The sequence below is a fragment of the Xiphias gladius genome, chromosome 17 (genome assembly GCF_016859285.1).
Source record: "Xiphias gladius isolate SHS-SW01 ecotype Sanya breed wild chromosome 17, ASM1685928v1, whole genome shotgun sequence".
NCBI classification, from domain to species: Eukaryota; Metazoa; Chordata; class Actinopteri; order Istiophoriformes; family Xiphiidae; genus Xiphias; species Xiphias gladius.
In genome coordinates, this window is record NC_053416.1 from 9320356 (window position 1) to 9339526 (window position 19171).

General features: G+C 42.4%; 1 protein-coding gene across 1 annotated transcript; it reads left to right on the forward strand.

The window, feature by feature from the left end:
- Positions 1 to 448: 448 nt before the first annotated feature.
- On the forward strand, positions 449 to 18296 carry aldh3a2b (aldehyde dehydrogenase 3 family, member A2b). Its single transcript, XM_040150138.1, has 11 exons — positions 449 to 668; positions 3182 to 3344; positions 3875 to 4106; positions 7044 to 7129; positions 7699 to 7907; positions 12804 to 12921; positions 13192 to 13333; positions 13516 to 13682; positions 13785 to 13884; positions 15503 to 15741; positions 17385 to 18296. Exons 2-11 carry the CDS (start codon positions 3183 to 3185, stop codon positions 17397 to 17399), a joined length of 1470 nt encoding a protein of 489 aa, XP_040006072.1. The 5' UTR covers positions 449 to 668; position 3182; the 3' UTR covers positions 17400 to 18296.
- Positions 18297 to 19171: the final 875 nt, after the last annotated feature.

Genomic DNA, 19171 nt, shown 5'->3' on the forward strand with positions numbered 1-19171 from the left:
TAGCGGAGCATTGCGTACCAGTGTGGCACCGGCGCCTTCGCGTGACACCCGGACCCAGGCACGAGGAAAAAAACAAGGCGCCGCCGCTGGCGGGACTGGCATCCGCTCCGCAGATGCGGATTTGCTCGTGAGCCGCGGCGCCGACACGTGCACCTGGTGGTGGCGCAACGGAAAAAAGAAAGAAGAAGTATGTGTGAGTGTCAGTGTGAAGACGTTGAGCGACTCTCGACCGTCGCCTCCTTTCGTCTATTTGCAGTCGTTTCATATTTTCCTTGCTGTCATCTCTCTTCTAAGTTGTTCAGCGGCTGTTTTGGTTTACTCTCCTTGTGGTTGTCTTGCCCCCCCCTTGAGGATCACCTTTTGCGCCCCCCTGTGGTCTCTCCGTGTCTTTGAACCGCCCCCGTGGCCCATATAACATAACGTACTCACCGACTCCGACACAAGGGGCTCTGTGACCGGCTCCCGGTCAGGCCCCGCTAGCGTGGCCGACCGCTCCGCCGGACTTGTTGGTCCTGCCCCCTTCGCGGGGGTGTGACCTAACGGGGAAGGGGGCTAGCAGCGCTTCTCGGCCGCTGTCATTGTTCGGCTCCTCTCGCCTCCGGGCCGCCTCAGACGTAAGGACAGAGGGGGATCGCCAGGCGTTGACCGCAAACCCCGAGAGCGTTCAGGTAGGAGTAAAATAAGCCCACGTCGGCAGCGTTTCCCGTCTGTCGTGGCAGACGTTTGGCCGAGCGGCGGGCCCGGCGGGCGGGCGGGCAGCGATCGGCGGAACCGTGGCAAGATCGCGAAAAAAAAAAAATTTCTATATATATATCCCGATAAGGACACCGATACAACGGTATAACGGCCTAGGAAGATGTCGTATGGACTAGTTAGGGTTTATTTACAGAGTAGTAACGATCCGCGGTCATGCGACGCCGTTTAGCGAAGCATGTTGTCCAGCGGATAACCTCGCCACGGCTTGTTGTAGTTTCTCGTCGCTGCGCACATTTGACTCTGACCCAGTAAAACCTCCCGGAGCTCAACCCTCTACCACACAGTCTCCTTTCTTCTTCTTTTTTTTTTCTTTTTTTTTCTGGAAACAAACGAGCACAGCGCAGCGCAGGCGACCGCAGGAGGCGCCTTTAAACCCGCCGTGGATCAGCGAGGAGGCCACGGTCACACATCGCCCCCGACGCTTTCAGCCGCCTTTATTAAGCAGTAATATGCCCCCCCTTTTTTTTTTTTCAGCAGTAGAAGAAGTATATGGGTCTCCTGCTTCACTTTTATTATCGGTACCACGACGCACGGGTCCTGCGTTTTACTGCATTGTACCCAAGTAGAAGTATTGTGCAGAAATAATCTCCCGAGTATCAGAGGTGACGGTGCTCTCTTGTCGGTGTGACATTATCGTTCAATTCAATTATGTTTCTTATTAGAGGTGCAACGATTAATCGATTAGTCAATCCACAGAAAATTCACCTGCAAATATAATTTGAATTTAATTTGATAATCAAATCATCGTTTTGAGTCACTAAAAAAAAAAGAAGATTGTCTTGTCCCAGCCTTTTCAAATATTAATTTTTCCAGTTCCCTAGTTTCTTTAGTAGTTTTTATTATAGTCCTCAAAATATTTGAGGATGTCATCCTGTGCTCTGGGAAACTGTGATGGGCATTTTTCAAAACTTTATAGACCAAACTGTTAATCGATCAATCGAGAAAATAATTGATAGATTCATAGAGAATGACAATAATCGATAGTTGTCGCCCTACTACTGACGCATAATGTAAGCAGCGTTTTAATTTTTTTTCGGCAGGTTGAGGTGGAGCTAATTTTCATCTACCTTGCACACTGGTGGGCAGTTTAATCCTCAAAAAATTGTTCATAATCCATAACCCATCACAGGTTGTCTTTGTCCAGTAATAACCTGTAAGTAACCATAGCTGTGTAATAAATGTAGTGGAGTAAAACGAGTAATATTTAGCTTTGAAATGTATTGGAATGGACGCATAGATTACCATTGAATAGAAACAGCCGAATTAAGTACAAGTACCTAAAAGCTGTACGTATAATCCTTGAAATGCCAGACACCTCTGAGGTACACTGTATTTATAATCTGTATGTTGTAGCTATAATCTGCATGCATAAAAAAACAACAACATTTAACCTCAGTATGTTATTCTTTATCATTACCTTTGGGGTCTCTTGGCTCTGTCCTCTCAGAACACGCAAACACTTTCTATTTTTTTTCCTCTTCTAATCGCACTTTGTTATTTTATTGGAATTGTCACCATCTCTAGTCCCAACAGAGATGACACAGCAAAGATACGTGAAGATGGAACGTATATGATAGCAATGATGGGTGGGATAGATGATATCAGTGAGGAGGTTTAGTTTGGGGGTTGCAACTAATGATTATTTTCGTAGTTGATTGATCTTTCAATTATTAGATAGATAGGGAGCTTAAAAATACCCCTTGCAACATCCCAGGGAGGAAGGTTGCATCTTAAAATGTCTTGTTTTGTTCACCAACAGTCCAAAAATATAAAGATATTCAGTTTACAATTGTATGAAACAGAGAAAAGTGGCAAATCCTCACATTTGAAAGGCTGGAACCAAAAAATGTTTGGCGCTTTTGTAAAAAAAAATTTTTTTTACCATTTTTGCTTGAAAAATTACAGAAGCTATTAATCTATTATCCAAGTATTTGCTGATCGGTTTCTCGTCGATCAATTAAACAACTCATTTCAACTCCCGTTCGGTCGGTAAATGGCAGCAACTGTCCAGGTGTGCATGGATGAGAAACTCCACAGTTATAGTCTTGCCACTGAACGTACATAATGAAATGTTGTAACTCTGTGCTGCCTTTGAACGCATTTTAAAGTTTTTCTTTTTAATGTGTTCGTTTTTGTGTTCTGGTTGAGCTGGGGCAGCCCCACAAAACAAGGATTACTAACAGTGTCATATTAAACTGATTTAGGGTAACAGTTACAGTTTTATACTAAATATGATCCATAACTAATCACATGACTTATGACAAAGGTTGATAATTCCAGTTGACCAGCCTTCACACACTGAATTCAAATTGATTCAGATTACACTCCCAGCTTTATACATAACTAGGTCCAGTGCTGCTCTCATGGATAGAGTCGGTTAGAACAGCAGACTAAAACTATCTTGTCTTTTGAATCTCGTTCCCAGGATGTCCAGGGAGCAGCAGGCAGTGGCTCGTGCCAGGAAAGCCTTCGAAACGGGCAGGTCCAGATCCTTAGAGCACCGCATCCGCCAGCTGAAGAACCTCCAGCGGTTATTCACCGAGAAACAGAAAGAGATTTCAGATGCCATCAAGAAAGATCTCAATAAGGTGAGTGGTTAGTCCGAAATAATCGATACCTGGTCAAAAAACAAGAGCAAGCACGGGGGATAAAACTAATCAGTCATTCTGAGTCTGTTGGTTCAGACCTTTGGATTTCCAAGGTACAAAATAAGCTTTTTGTCTTTTCGATGCCACCTACTATATAGAGTGTCTGTTACAGAACAATAAAGTCCTGGATTTATTTCCACCGTTGTCCCTGGTTTTTACACAGGTAACTTAATTTTATGAAGACATGGACAGTCATTCGATGTCTGACAGTAAGACAGATTAAAATAAGAGTTAAAAAAAACTAGAAAAGTGAATCCTTTAAACAAACGCTTGATAAAATCTTTTCAGAGAGCGAACAAAGTAAAAAGTATCAAAGACACCCAAAAAAAAAATAAATCACATCACAAAATGGAAAACACCCCCTGGTTACAAATTTAAAACTTTCTTGTGTTTACAAACAGACTTTAAAATAAAAACATACAGTGATAAAAGAGACAAAATACAACAGTGGCGTTGCCTATCATCCCCAGAGCGAGGTGGGGACCCAGCTGTACGAGACCCTGGGTCTGGAGGGGGAGATCAGCCTGGCCATCAGGAAGCTGAAGGAGTGGGCGGCCCCTCGAACCGTGGAGAAGAACCTGCTGACCCTCTCGGACACCGTCTACATCAAGCCGGAGCCGCTGGGAGTGGTGCTGATCATCGGGGCCTGGAACTACCCCTGGGCCGTCACCATCCAGCCGCTCATCGGAGCCATTGCCGCCGGTACTGTGGTGTGTGTGTGTGCGTGCGTGTGTGTGATGCAACGAGGTCAGCGTTCACATTTCTCTCTGGTGTCATCGTCATTTCCCCGCGATGAACTTTGTGTGGGGATCTGACTGTGAACACGTCATGCACATTGTCCCAGTTGAATTTTGAAAACCCTCATGCAAGACTTGTGTCCACCGGCCTTTTTCCATAATACCCCAAAATGGCACAAGAGGTCAAGCTGCTTGATAAGTGTGAGTGGGGTTCAGTAGCCTTTTTATCAAATTCAAACCAAATCCTTCGTCGGATCTTATTAGCTTTACCTTTTCAGCATTTGTAAGTAACTCAAGCCTAAAACAACTACAACTTAAAGATGTGTAATGGCCATTTGTTGGCTGAGAAGGCAGAAACACTGCAGGTTTTCGTGGCAGTCGAACTAATGTCCACAACCTGTACCTACAATGTCAAAATGAGATGAGCAGCACAACATATGAAATGTTGGGGGAAAAAACAAAAAAAACAAAACTGAGGTAAGGGGTCCGAATTCCTAGGCACCTCAAAGCCCATACAACTCGCTGCATTTTAAAAAACAAAGATGCAGACACTACAACAACTCTGTCTCATTTGTGGGGGACAGTGTGACTATTTAGTACTTCCCTATTCTGCTTCTGTTTTTCAGTCCTGTTCAGTTTTCTCCGTGTGTTCCCTTTTTATTCCGCCATTGCCCAACCTTCTTTATTTTCTGTCAGCTCCCGACACTGGGTCAAATGCCACGCTGTGAAACCTATACCGCAGCCGCAGGGGGGGGGGGGCGACCATAAGCACAGATGCAGCATACGAAATGCTCACCCCCTTACATGCGTGCCATGTGTTTTTCGGGTCCTCATGAGCGCATGCTGTGGTGTTTCTGAATGTGTGAACACGCGTGTCTCGACTCTGTGCGCCGCTCCTATCAGTGATGGCTCAAAGGGCAAGGTTCGTCTCTGAGAGAATCACTCCGCTCCAGGATAATGAGTGAACTTGTGAATAATTCATGTCTCTCTCAAAGGCTACCCTTAAATGGCCACCCTGTGCTCTAAATCAAGTGTTTTGGCTCAGCTCTGATCACTTTGTGATGCAAACCTCAGTCTGGAGTGTTTGCTTGTGACCGTTTAGCATGACACTGCAGTATCTTAACAGTCTTTTGTCTGATTCTTTATTTGCTTGAATCTTTTGCTTGTTACTCATCCCCGGTGATAGTTTTCCATAATAGTGCTACGAGAGCTGCCGCAGGTAGACGGTTAATTTGTATTTCATTTGGATAAAGCCTGTTTTAACTCAAACATTGCATGGAGTGTTTGCGCAGCATGGACTTTATCCTTTGCTCCAGCATTATCTTAAATGAATTCCTGTATCTCTCCTAGTAGGCCACAGGTCAGGATAAAGACCATAAAAATAGAAGTTTAGCTCAACACCGTCACCAGACCTAATTCATTAGATTTAACACATTTTGAGAGTATAAATACAGGCAAACATAAATACAGTTTCCGTTCCAGAAAATGTGTGTGTGTGTGTGTGTGTGTGTGTGTTGTATCATCATGTGCCACCAGCTGACAGTAGTCAAGGACACAATCGGCGGTATTTATTGTGATCAATAAAACACTAATCTGAGTTGTGACATTTATTAAAGGCGGGTTTACGCAGGGTGTAGGGTGAGAAGGTGTGTGAGAAGTCGCAGCAATATAATGCAGTTTCTCTAATACTGAGAACTGCATTTTTTTTTTTTAGATGCCATCTGATGTGTTATGAATTGATGTTTTATTTCCAATGAAATGGTTTCAGCAAAAATACACTGACAGATCTCAGCAAAGCACAGCCATAAACCGCTGTAGTCAATGTAAGAAACGGGCAATATGGTAGTATAAGTAATATATGCCCCCACACAAAAAGAAGCCTTATGTATGCAACATTACTTCTTTAAATTTATAGTATCAAATGTACATTTCAGGTTAGGCTTCCTTTTGTTTTCCCTTGTCAGAGGTGGGCTCTACAAGTATTACACTGAGTATCATCAGTCATTTAAGTGCGTGTTTAAACCCAAAACAGTAATTAATGCTTACATAAACAATACAACAAGGCAGGAAGCTGAGACTGCCAACAGAGACGAAGCTAAACAGCTGGAGAACAGCTGCGTGAGTCAGAGGAAATATGCAAACTTACAACAACTTAACAGCTGTCATCAGGGGAGTCAGGTGGACCGTCTGAGCCGATCTAATGTCGCGGAGAAGCTAGCACCTCATGAACGTCGGTTGGATAATGAGCCAAAAAGGCAGAACAACACACCAACAAGACACTTCTGACAACAGAGGTTCATTCTTGAGCTTGGGAACTCATACATGCGGTAAAATATTATTACTGTTATTATTCCACTATTCAAAATGTCTTCAAGTTTCACTTACTTGCTTTTGAGAACGTGTCATGCCAGAATCATCACAAAAAAAAAAACAGCTGACTCATCGGAAAACAATCTGCAGGAGAGCTGTAACGTCTCACCAAAAGAACAGCTAATGCATGAGGAACTAGACTTAAGAAGGAGACTAAAGCAATATATTTAACTGTACCCAGGACCGATTTCAGCCTTTAACTCTACATACGTGATTTCAGACCGTTTTAAAACTCTACTTCTAATGTTTCACTCCTCCGTCTCTGTCATTAGCAGCACCAGATTATCATGTACAGATCACAAATGGTGAATTAACGGCACGCCCGCTGCTCCCCTATGTGACCAAACTACTGCCATAGACATTACCACATTTCATATTAAATCTGCGCTGACTCACTTGGTAAAGCAAACTGGACAGACATGGTAAAAGAAAATGAAGGCTTTAAGACAAATTTGTTACATAATTGTACCATCTTGCAGGCTGTGTCCTTCTGTCTTGTCTTAACGGTTGCTTTTGTCATTTACCTGTCCAGGCAATGCAGCGGTGGTGAAGCCCTCTGAGGTCTGTGTTCACACTGCAAAGGTCATGGAAGACCTGCTGCCAGTTTACATCGACAAAGTAAGAACGGATGGCATAACATCAGCATAACATGTATCCGAGGATTCATTGAAGTGAAGAGAGACACTTAAAGGGAGACAATACATAACTGATCCTGAACAGGCAGGGTAAAAAGTTTTAACCCTCCTTCTTCACCAAATGTGGATCATCATGACAGGATTAATTTCAGAAAAAATTAACATAATCGACACGTACACTTTGACAAAGAGAATTATTTCCTCTCTGAACAAAACACAGATTGTGTTTATAGTCCACATTGCTAGCTTTCCTGCTGGCTCTGTCTGCACTGGTACAGTATATCTGACAAACACTGTTCACCTTTACTATAGTATATAAACTTTACATGGGCAGCCATGCATTCAAAGGCTCCTAACAGGAAAAGTTAAAGTGTGTGCTTGGCATATATGATGTGCAAACAACCAACAACCAGTTTTATTTTTACATATGTATTTTCTCTGCAGTTTATCTACAAATCCAAAAAAGAAAAGAGCAAAATTATAATAAAATGGATATCACAAGACTTTGCAGCTTTGTGATAACTGACTGTGTTTTACTACCCTGTGTGTCAGGAGCTTTACCCTGTAGTAACCGGAGGAGTGTCAGAGACCCAGGAGCTGCTGCGCCAGCGGTTTGATCACATCTTCTACACCGGCAACAGCGTGGTGGGCAAACTGATTATGGAGGCTGCCGCCAAACACCTGACACCTGTCACCCTGGAGCTGGGCGGAAAGAGCCCCTGCTACATTGACAAAAACTGTGACATAAGGGTAGCCTGCAGGTCAGAACGATGCTTAGATATGTTTCCTTTTCCGTCTTAGGACTTTCCTGACAATTAGCAAACTCTCCCATTCACGCACTAGGGAATTTCGGGCCAAAAATCGAATTCCTGCCCACACGGGGGGGGGCATAAAAATCTGGAACACAAACAATCTGCATCAATATCCAACCAACAGCATCCCAATCCGACTCACGGCCCCCAAATTACGATTTTCCAAAGTTCGGAGTCTGGGTTCCCATTTGTCAGAGTACCCCAAAACGGCCACTGGGTGTCATTTTTTTCCTCCCATTTGGGAACATTTTTGGCAACACACCCGGGAGGCTCATCCGAAGCATCCAAAAAGTTCCCTGTGCGGAACCCTGTGTCAAAAATGGTCCCATTTATCAAACCCCGTTTGTCAGAGTGAAAAAAGTATGCAAAATGTCAGATTTTTTTTATCAATCCAGATATTTTTACATTTGGCATGAGAGGGAGGAGGTGGGAATACCAGACATTATAGCACCGCTTGTTTAGAGGCCAGGCAGTCACTGTCGCGCTTGGAAACAGCTTCTACTCTGGTTCTGAATACATATATACTGTCATGGATAAAGTTCAGCACTTAGGAGCCTGTATTATAAAACATATTTCAATTTCACATTGGTAAGTGAAAATCAGGTCATTATTTGGTCTTTGACATTTGGGAACCCCGAACACAGGAGGTTTAGGCGGACCTGGCCTTCCTGAAATGCCACCACAGCTTCTTGGATTGGGGAACATCGAGATTGGGGCATTGAAATGGTCTGCTGTAGCTGTGTTGTGGCACATGAAAGTGGCCTTCTTCTTCCTAACCCCTGATGAGTAGACATTATTTGCCTGGGGACAGTAGAAGACAGGGACACAAAGATTGGTGCTGTTAGTAAAGCCAGCAGAGTTTTGATTGCGAGACTGCTGCAGGACGAGTGACTGAAGAGAACTCACTTGTGCGGACACGGCCGTACGAATATCAACAAAGTTGGGCTTTCCTGGTAAGCCCATCTCCTCCCAGGCCCCCTGCATGTAGCGGACCATGTTTTTTGCTGGCCCTTTGCCTGTTGCGAAGAACACCAGGTTGTTGTGTGGCTGGCACTGCTCCCGCAGCTTCAGCCAAGTTTCCAGCCACTGGTATTCTTCAGGCTCAAAAAAAATCTTGGCCACCCCAAAGCCTTTATTGGTTTTGTGTTCGCTCACCTGCAATACACAGAACACAAGAGAGAGGCAAGGACCCTGTCAGATCATACATTTCCAATAAAACTGATCAGGATTCCCTAATGTTGTAGTAACAAAGAGCAACATTTTTGACACGGCGGGCTATCAAAATGTCCAATCCCTACCATCTCCTTCAAAAGTGTGCAAAATGCCAAAATATTAAGGTAAAATCCGACAACCTAACCACACATCAGTCAAAACCCTCATACTTACAGAGACAACAAAACCCTCAGAGGACTTGCTGCCAGTCTTGGCAGCCTGAACCTCAGCCACATTCATATTTGTCAGCACTCCAGGGTGGTGTCCATACATGCTGGTGACGGAACGCTGCAAAGTAACCATAAAAATGGTAACGGAGCTGCTGGTTGTTGTCATTCTTCATTTCCTCTGAGTGGAGGACATAGCAAAAGAAAGAACACAAAAGCCGTTTCAGCATCTTGCAAGACACAGATAAGCCCACACACAAACACAATCAAACGTACACACACACACACACAGGCTCAACCGTCCACTATGCACACTTACCCAGCAGCTGTGGGATCTTGGCCTTGGCACCTCTTGAGGGTCTCCCTGGACACCACCGTGGATATTTTGCTTGCCTTAACCTTTAATTGGTGAACCACAACCTTTTTGGTTATGTGACCCATGGCTGCTCGCACAGCCCTGATCACCAGTGTTAGCTGGATCGGGGAGAGCGACAGAGGCGCGGTGGGGTCTCCTTCATATATTTGAGGAATTGTTTCACATTCCTCAAATGAAAGTTAGCTGTTGTCATGGTCTTGCCCGTGGATAGCAGGTGGTCTGCCCATCTACAAAAGCGCAAGGTTGAATTTAGCCACTGTTCATAGGTTTGTGTCATAACTGCTTAAACACAAATGACATGGTTAGGAAAGCCACTTTTACTCTCTGATTTTTTGCTATGTTGTCAAGAAAGTGCCAAGAGTGCAAATCTTTGCTTCCCATGCTCATGAAGTAAACAAAGGATTTGACTGTGCTCACTTTTGAGATAGTGTTCTCTAGCTGTTTTTGGGAGTGACAGCTTCCCTCGTGGTACTTCTGGTATTTGCTGAGGTACTTGTCTGTGAATACACATAGAAAAGTATGTGAGAAACATTTAACATGAAATTCCAACCTTAAATCACTCACTAACTTATATGCTACTTTTTTTCTTACCAATGGAGGTGGGTAAAATACGATTTCTCACTCCAGGTGTCCTCCCGCTACACCGGAAGAGTTTACGAATAATGCTCAGACCTGCCTCTTCTTCCTCCTCTTCCTCTCCAGCCCAAGTAGCCTCTTCTCCGTCTTGGTCTCTGGCGTTGGCTGTCAAAAAACACACAAATATAGAAATAATAATTATTTTGACTCATGCCATCTATATATTTCTCACTAGCTCCATCTCAGATTCATTTTGATAAAGCAACCCAGGATTCTCTCTGAGCTCATGTTAAGATAAAACACTCAGGTCTAGGGATAGCCAGCTTCACTCACCAATCCAGCCGCATTGGACAGGCGGCGGTACTTTTTGTCCAGCTGCTTGTACCGTCTGCGTACAGTGGAGAGCTCCTTCTCCAGCTTCTGGTTTTGTTCTTTTAATTTTTTGCTGGCCTCACAATAACTTTGCAGGCGGCTTATACAGTCTTGGGCAGTGCATGTGGCCGCCCCCTCCTCCTGAGGTTTCTCAGGAATGCGCACCTCATCCCCCTCCTCTTCTCCCTCCAGGTCTAGGGTGGTAGCCATCATTGGTGATGGATTGGTCGCCCTCAGTGCTGCCAGGAGAGCAAGTGTTTTTGCTACCTTCACCGCGTCCATGTGGTTCTCCACCTCGTTTTTGCTGAGGTCAGGGTGGCTCTCTATCAGGTGCCTGTCCAGTCTTTTACTCTTATATGTACACCCCAAGACTGGACAGGCCGAATCCCTGACATAAACCCTCCTGGTGGCTAGGTTGAGGAGGAGCCTCCTCTCCTGCAAATTTGCTACCCTGTGGGCGGTGCGAAGGTGATTGGACATTGCTGTGTACACTTTGTAGCACACAGGGCAGCAGTTGCTCTTCTTTGGAAGAGTCATTTCTGAAGGAAAAAACAAAAAAAACAGTCAATTCAAAAGTAAGAAGTAAAATTTTCATCTTTACTACTACATACTACATGTCCTTTAAACTAGCACATCTGTAAACATCATTTAAAGTCTTCCAGAGATTACTGCTTAACTGGACTACCTGCAATCACTTCATTCATGCCAAAAATACAATTTTCAGACAAAGAGAGGGAAGAAAAGAGAGGGAAGAAAATAGAAACACTTACTTTCAGGGTGTTCTGCATCCAAATGAAGCAGAAGGAGAAGATGCAGGGGGCGTTTATGGCTTCTTACTGCTCTCTGATTGGCTCACCCTGTGCTCAACCTGCAGAGAGAAAGAATGAGGTCACAAGTTAGCTCTCTGATTGGCTCAGTCTGCAGAGATAAAGCGCATGAGAGTGAGGTCACCAGACTTTACGTCCCAGTACCACGTCCGAGTCCATATTTTAACATTTTGCAAACATATGACATGTGGCATGCATTTGAATGGGGTGGTCGGCATTCCCAAATGTCAACCAAATGGCAAAAATGTTCCCAAATATCAGAATATAACAGGATCTGACAGATGACAGACTAAATGTCACAGTGGCAACCGGCTCAGCCTCTGCTCAGCCTGCAGCGAGAAAGAGGGTGAGAGAGAGGACACCAGACATGATGGCACCGCTTTTTGAGAGGCCAGGCAGAGTCTGTCACGCTTGGAAACAGCTCCTACACTGGTCCTGAATACATATATACTGTCATGAATAAAGTTCAGGATTCAAGAAGGTGCCTTTAACTGTGGAACATATTCCAGTTTCACATTGATAAGTCAGCAGCAAGTCATTACTTGGTCTTTGACATTTGGGAAACATTGAGCACCCCATTCAGATGTATTCCAAATGTCAAAATGTAAGGGTCAATTCGTTAAATTTTGACATTTGGCACATTTTTAAATGGGGTGGCTGGCATTCCCAGATGTCAACCCAAATGTCAAAAATGTTCCCAAATGGACCCAGACTAAGTAAACTTATAGTTCAACACATCGGCCTCGTAAAGGTCATTTCACCGGATCTTTCTAAAGCTAGAGGGTTGCAACCTTTCCCAACTGAAAGCTGGTGTTGCAGCGAAGAGCTGACATCAGTGTGGTGGTCCTGGCTGCATGTTAACCAGCTCCAAAGTTGAAAAGGTTGCCAGGTTCCCTCATGTTTTTTTCATTGTCGTATTGCAACTTTTCAAATGTGCATATTTACTCAGAGAAAGGTCCCAGAGACTGCAGATTTTGCACCGACGGTGTGGGCGGGGCCTACGACAAGCCCGCGTCACCAAATCCCCTCTGTGGCATCTAGAAATATACGAGGTTCATTGGAATGATGAAGTGAATTTCTCACGTGTTCCCAATTGTCAGATTTGTTGCCAATCTTCACCGATCAAAGTGTGCCAAACATTGGGCACACTGACACCGTTACCCATTTTTGACAGTGAACACGAATCCCCATTCATTTTTCCGTACAAATTTCCTTTATATATTTTTTTCATTTAGCATATTTTTCATCCAGTCTCCCTCATACTGTAGCTGTTCCTTCCTGACACCCTCCTGTCGACTTTTCCACTCCCGTATAGACGCGTCACCTGGGGAAAGTACACTAACTGTGGTCAGACCTGCATCGCCCCAGACTACATCCTTTGCGAGCCCAGCATCCAGGACCAGGTCATCGAAGAGGTCAAGAATTCCATTAAGGTACTGAAGACCTGAAAACACAGCTCTAGCACTAAGGAGAGGTAGTAATCTATTTATTTCATTGTAAACGTCGAAAAACAGCTGATTCCGTATGAAAAGCCCCAGAATGGCTAAATAGTAACCTGTTATATCAGAAAGTCTACAGATGTCAGATGTGATTGTAGAGGAAAACTAACTATGTTTTAAAACCAGAGTGAACCGAAAAAATCATTGATTTAGGGGGAATTTCACAGGAATATTTATGTAATATTACATTGTTCCCACTGGCAGGATTTCTACACAGACAACCCAAAGACCTGCCCTGACTATGGACGCATCATCAACCAGCGCCACTTCAAGAGGATAATGGCCATGTTGGACGACAGCACCGTCGCTGTAGGAGGAGACAACGACGAGTCAGACTGCTACATAGGTAATACCTCTGACTTCCACCAACCCTTCGCATGAAAATCAATCAGGACTTGTCTGCCTGAGTCATACACTCAGGCGTCAAAAAAAGCATTTGGTGGGAGCTTTTTTTTGGGTTTCCTTATTTAAACATGTTAAAATAATGAAGACCAGGAATAATAAACAGTGTTTCTGTGTTGCGTTTAGCCCCCACAGTTCTGCGTGACACGAAGCCAGAGGCGAAGGTGATGCAGGAGGAGATATTTGGACCTCTGCTTCCCATCTTGCCGGTCAGCGGTCTGGATGAAGCGATCAAGTTTATCAATAAGGGAGAGAAACCTCTGGCCCTCTACGTCTTCACACCGGATGACAAGGTCTCCATAACAGCAGTTAACAGATGCAGACCTCTACATGCACGGGGTGTAGATTCAGACTCGTGGGTATAACATGATTATTTCTTCCTCCTCTCTCCAAAGGTGATAAAAAGAATGGTAGATGAGACCTCCAGCGGAGGACTGCTGGCCAACGACTGCCTTGTACACTATTCTGTCAGCTCTCTGCCCTTCGGAGGAGTGGGTGAGTTCACATAGCGCTGACTCTTCTCAGAAATGCTACTGCAAAGACAAGTTCCCCCATTCCCTCACTTGCGTTAGTGGAGTCACCAGTGAGTGAGCAGTGAGCATTTTATTGCGTGAATTTAAATAAATTAATTGAACTCAATTGAATTTAGTTGGATAGATTTAGTCTAATTCAATTAAGTAAATTTCATTTCATTTAATTAATTGAACTTTAATAAATTAATTTAATTAACTCATTTTCATTGACTGAATTTTATTAAATTTAATTGAGCAGATTTATATCGAGTAAATTTAATTATTTTAATTAATTAAACCTAATTTTATTTAATGAATTTAACTCAATTTAATTTAATTTAGTAAACTTAATTAAATTAATCCATTGAATTCAATTTCCTTCAGTAAATTTTGAAACACAACTCCTCCAGAGACTTTAATTGAGCAAATGTAATTTACTTTGGATTTAATTGAATTATTTAAGTCAATTTTGTTAGTTACATTCGATTCAATACAGTCAATTGATTGATTTAGCATAATTTGATTAATTTAATTCAATTTCATTTATGTGAGTAAATGTAACATGAGTAACATGAGATATTTGTGTATATGGTACACAGTATGCACAACATGCAATATATGATGTATTTTTTTGGTATGCCATGTATGTTTTGTATCATATTTGAAATGAATGAATATAAACTGAATGTATACATAGCACAAGACATGTTTTTGACCACAACTCAAGAGTTCATACGCTAATTACGATTAAATACACTTAATCATTTTTTAAAATTCCTTCTTCACTACAGTCTTCACTACATACATTGTATAAATCTAGACAGACATGTATGTAAAGTGCAACTTGACTGTCTTCCGGGAGAGACGGTCTGAAAATCAGTGCTGTTATCACCGTTTTTAGACAATATCACGCCCCCCCCTCTCTCCGCGACGGTCGGTTTTTCACTCCGCCGTCCGGTGTGGCCGTTCGGATAAGGGATAAACCCTTTGATGTCTGACATGGTCGGGCAGCACGACTTATGAACTAGTTCTGACAAAGCATAAAGTGGCCCTCAAAGTCCCCTGTAGTGTGACATTATAAAAATGAAACCGCATTTAAGCATTTAAGTTAAGGCAGGAACGTACCTGGTTAAATAACGGTTTGATAAACCATTTTCCAAAGAATACCTACCATTTCAACCGGACTTCATACGTTTCAAGACATCCACTGGTTTACTTCAGCATGTAACGTCTGTGATCTTGCCTTGACCTGGAACTCGCTAGAGAAAGTTAATCCATCACAGTACAGATTTTGTCGTTTTAATTTTTAGTCAGTGTTCATTTACCGTCGTGTGGTGAGTCCGCTGTTTTGAAATCTTCAGTCTTCTCTATAATACAAGAAACTACCAGATTTGATCGTTGTCTTCACAGTGGCCATTTAAACTTGTCTGTTTTGAAGGCTGATTTTCATGCTTTTTTCGCAGCTTACACCCGAATATTTGATCTCATGTCAAAAGATTTTTCGGTCTCTGTTTTTATGTTATGGTGCCCATTTATTGCCATCAAACTGGAGACTAATACTTGTCCGAACGGTCAAACCAACTTATATTTTCCATGTACAGGAAACAGTGGTATGGGTTGCTACCACGGCAAGTTCAGCTTTGACCAGCTGAGCCACCTGCGTAGTTGCCTCATCAAAAAGCTGAACATGGAGGGGGTGAACAGCATGCGGTACCCGCCTCACACGCCGAAGAAACTTGGCTGGGCGCGCTTCTTCATCCTGAAGAACATAGACCTGGGCTGGATCGGGCGGGTGGCGCTCCTAGCCGTCCTGGCTGCGGTGGCTGCTGCTGTGCTACAGGTGAGTTACACAGGAGGAGAGAACATGCCGACTTCGCACGGCGAGGAAATTCGACAGGTTGCTCCATTCTCACCACCACAAAGCGCCGGGATGACGAAAACATGTTGGTAGCGGCAGTATGTCTGCGTTCCGAATCACAGAGGAGCAAAGCTGAAAGAAAAAAATACTTTTGATACTGACACACACACTGAAAGCTCGACCATCTTCAAGCGACAGTTTTGACTTGCGTTTTGACGTATTCTTTCGCTGATTACAAAACGTAAGAAATAAAGTGTTGTGTATTAAAAATCAAGATATGTTTTAAGACATAAAAATACTTTTCTTCGAGCTACCTTGTTACATCTACACCAGAGTCTATGAAAATGCAAATATTTTTAATTACAAGAAGTTTACCTGCTAGACACAAGATGTCTCCCTCTTCACTGAAAAGTCAGTTGTTACATACCTGACCACGGTTGTCTTTCAAAACTTGTTGTGGTGTTCCCCCTGCAGCAGATAAATGTGACGAAGGCCCTCTAGTATCAAACGCTGCACATACAGCACATTCTGCACAGCAACCAAGTGAAGTCACCATAAGCAAATCACGTTTTTTAGTGGAACAGAGAGACAGAGTAGAGGCACAGACAGATGACTGGCCTCTGCAGGAACTTAAGACACGGCCTGTGTCTTGCTGCCAGTGAGCGTGTTGCTTTTCCTCCTTCGACGGACCATGTAGGATTTCTCATTGTAAAGAAACACTGTTTTCTTTACAAAAATGCATATATCTTTAAAGGCTAACAAACACGTCCTCTCTCTTAATACATTTTTAAAAACCTTTTAAATGTTCTGAAGCATTTTGAAACTTTTCAGTCTTTGTTCACGCCTGCGTGTTGTGTTCTTGTTCTTCTCCTTTTACTGGTGCCACCTTTTATGGCACATTTCCACCACCAAGGGTTAATATGTATTATCGCCCTCTACCAGTGGTGGAAAGTAACTAAGTAGATTTACTCAAGGTACTCGTACTTTACTTGTATATTTCAAATTTTTGCTACATTTCGGAGAAAAATATTTTAGTTTTAATCCACTACATTTATTTATTAGTAATATTTAAGAAGTATGATACATTGTCAAAGATTAAACTACCCAAGAGTATATAAAGTTGTTAAAGTTAGCTCTATTTTAACAACATGAACATCCTCCTCACTTGTTAATGCATCATGCATAGTCATTTGTTTAAAAGAGATAAATTCGTCAGTTTTAGGTGATAGCTTATCTCTAGCTCCTACGTGGTTTGAATGCAATAAGTTTTAAGTCGCTGTGGACAAAAGCACCGGCCACATGAATGCAATGTCATGTAAGGCATCGGTCACGATATTACAATAATACATATACGATAAATAAAAGACTCTGAACGGCGCCATGTTGCACAACTGGCACTTTTACTTTTTTTTTACACAAAGTACATTTTGCTGCTGGTACGTAAGTAAAATTTTGAATGCAGGACGTTTAATGGAGTAAAAGTAACAATGTGACAGCTTACCTTTGAGATACCTGTCAGTCATTTATTACAAACAGAGTCAATGCAGAGGAAGTGAGAGATTAAAGAAAAGTGAATAACTGATGGGCCACTTACCGGGAGGACGTGTTTTTTGTTTTTTTTCCAGAAGTATCTCCTTTGAAGACATCCTGCTGCTTTCCAGACAACAAATCGGTTGTTTCCTTGACCCTTTTGGACCAAGGAGAAGAATCGACAAGTTTCAGCGTAAATCAAATCAACATCCGCAAGCACCGCTGGAACATTTCGGGCGTTCTCTCACTACATTTTACGTTTCAATAACAGAGTCAGATGTTGCACGTAGAGAACAAATCATTATCAAATCATTATCACGAAGCTAATTATTTATTCTCATCTAAGGCTCTTACATTTGTATTAAGCATTACTCTGTTCCATTTCAACCTTTTAGACCTGTTTTGCACACTTAAAATTTTTTAAACATACTTATATACTTTATGACATACTTTAGAATATACAATACAAGGCAGATGTTGTGCCATGAATGATTTTAAATTTTGTAACGCAATGCCTACAGCTACAGTATGACTTACACTACGATGTCAGGTTTCTTCATTTTGTAATGAGTATGAACAACTTTTACTAACAGCACAATCAGTGCTCATCGCTGAAGGGCAGAAAAATCGGAGCTAGTAATATTTTACTAACCTGTAAATTTTTTTTATCACAATGAGAGTTTTCATTTTGTAGGAAGTTGCCTACAGATCGATTTTGATTCCATTCCATTTCAATGATGACGGATTGAAGGTACTTGATCGTTTCTGCCCAGACGGCAGAGAAGGAGATGAGAAGTGCAGTCCGTCTCGGAGACCTCAGGGTTCGAACCCAGGGTTTTGAGTCATGTTTGAGCTGACTGCAACTTGTCAGTATCAAACAGGATCATATGAAGGACGTTTTTATTTCATCTTCCTAAACCGCCAAATGCCTCTAACAAATGTATGTAACTTGTTTAATTGTTTAACAACAGTAGTTGCTAAATGTTTTTTTTTTTTTTTTTTAAATCACCCCATTAAAATTTAAGGGGATTTCTAATTAATAGTTAAATAAATATCCATGTATATTGGATTAATATTGAAATAAATATATTTCTACATGTATCAGTTTTCCTGGCTTATTATTACAATATATTTTATATTATTTTCACTATGTCCTAATTTGTTGTATCATTGCTTCTACTATGTTTTACTAATCCTCATAGTACATAATTCTAGCAGCCAAATACAAGACATTAATGCGCTTGTGTTTTATACTAACAGGAAGTGCTAGATTGTCAAGAGTGCAATTTCGTGAACGGTGCTGCAAATTATAAATTCAGAAAACTAAGAAAGAAAAAGCAACAAAATGTCTTCTCTTAAAAAAAAACAAAAAAAAAAAACTAAGTACTTTATTATTGGCTCTCTAAGATGTTCCTGAGCTGCCCTGTCATTGCCCACAGTTTGTTTTAAGTTCTCCCAAATGTGAGTTGCTCCTCCATTCCCATTGTTCAAAATGTGGTCCCGAAGACACCCACTGTAACAGGAACCACCAACGCGTTGAAGGGCGTCGCGGCTGGAGCGACCCCATCGCAAAATGGGCTTTACCTCATTTTATTATTTACATCTGTGCTTTTCCTACTCTGACTATTCAAAATGTCTTCTGTGAAAAAGACCTACTGTGATTTTATGTTAACGTCATCATTATTGTATGCCATACTGCATCACATTCACTGTTCGAATCACTGAAGAAACAGCAGTTCCAGTGTCTGGAACCAGACCAACTCCACACCAGCGCCCTGGAAGTGACTCCCCTAATACAGCCATCGATGTGCTTATATGAGCTGTCAAAGTGCCTGCTGCGAAAAACGCCTGCCAAGAAAATTTAGCCTGTAGGTAAACAGCA

Bases quoted from the DNA above. Each gene is read 5' to 3' on its own strand.
- aldh3a2b (XM_040150138.1), top strand. From the start codon at position 3,183: ATGTCCAGGGAGCAGCAGGCAGTGGCTCGTGCCAGGAAAGCCTTCGAA. The intron at 7,130-7,698 runs GTAAGAACGGAT...CCTGTGTGTCAG, and splicing joins TGCCAGTTTACATCGACAAA to GAGCTTTACCCTGTAGTAAC. The intron at 13,334-13,515 runs GTAATACCTCTG...TGTTGCGTTTAG, and splicing joins CGAGTCAGACTGCTACATAG to CCCCCACAGTTCTGCGTGAC.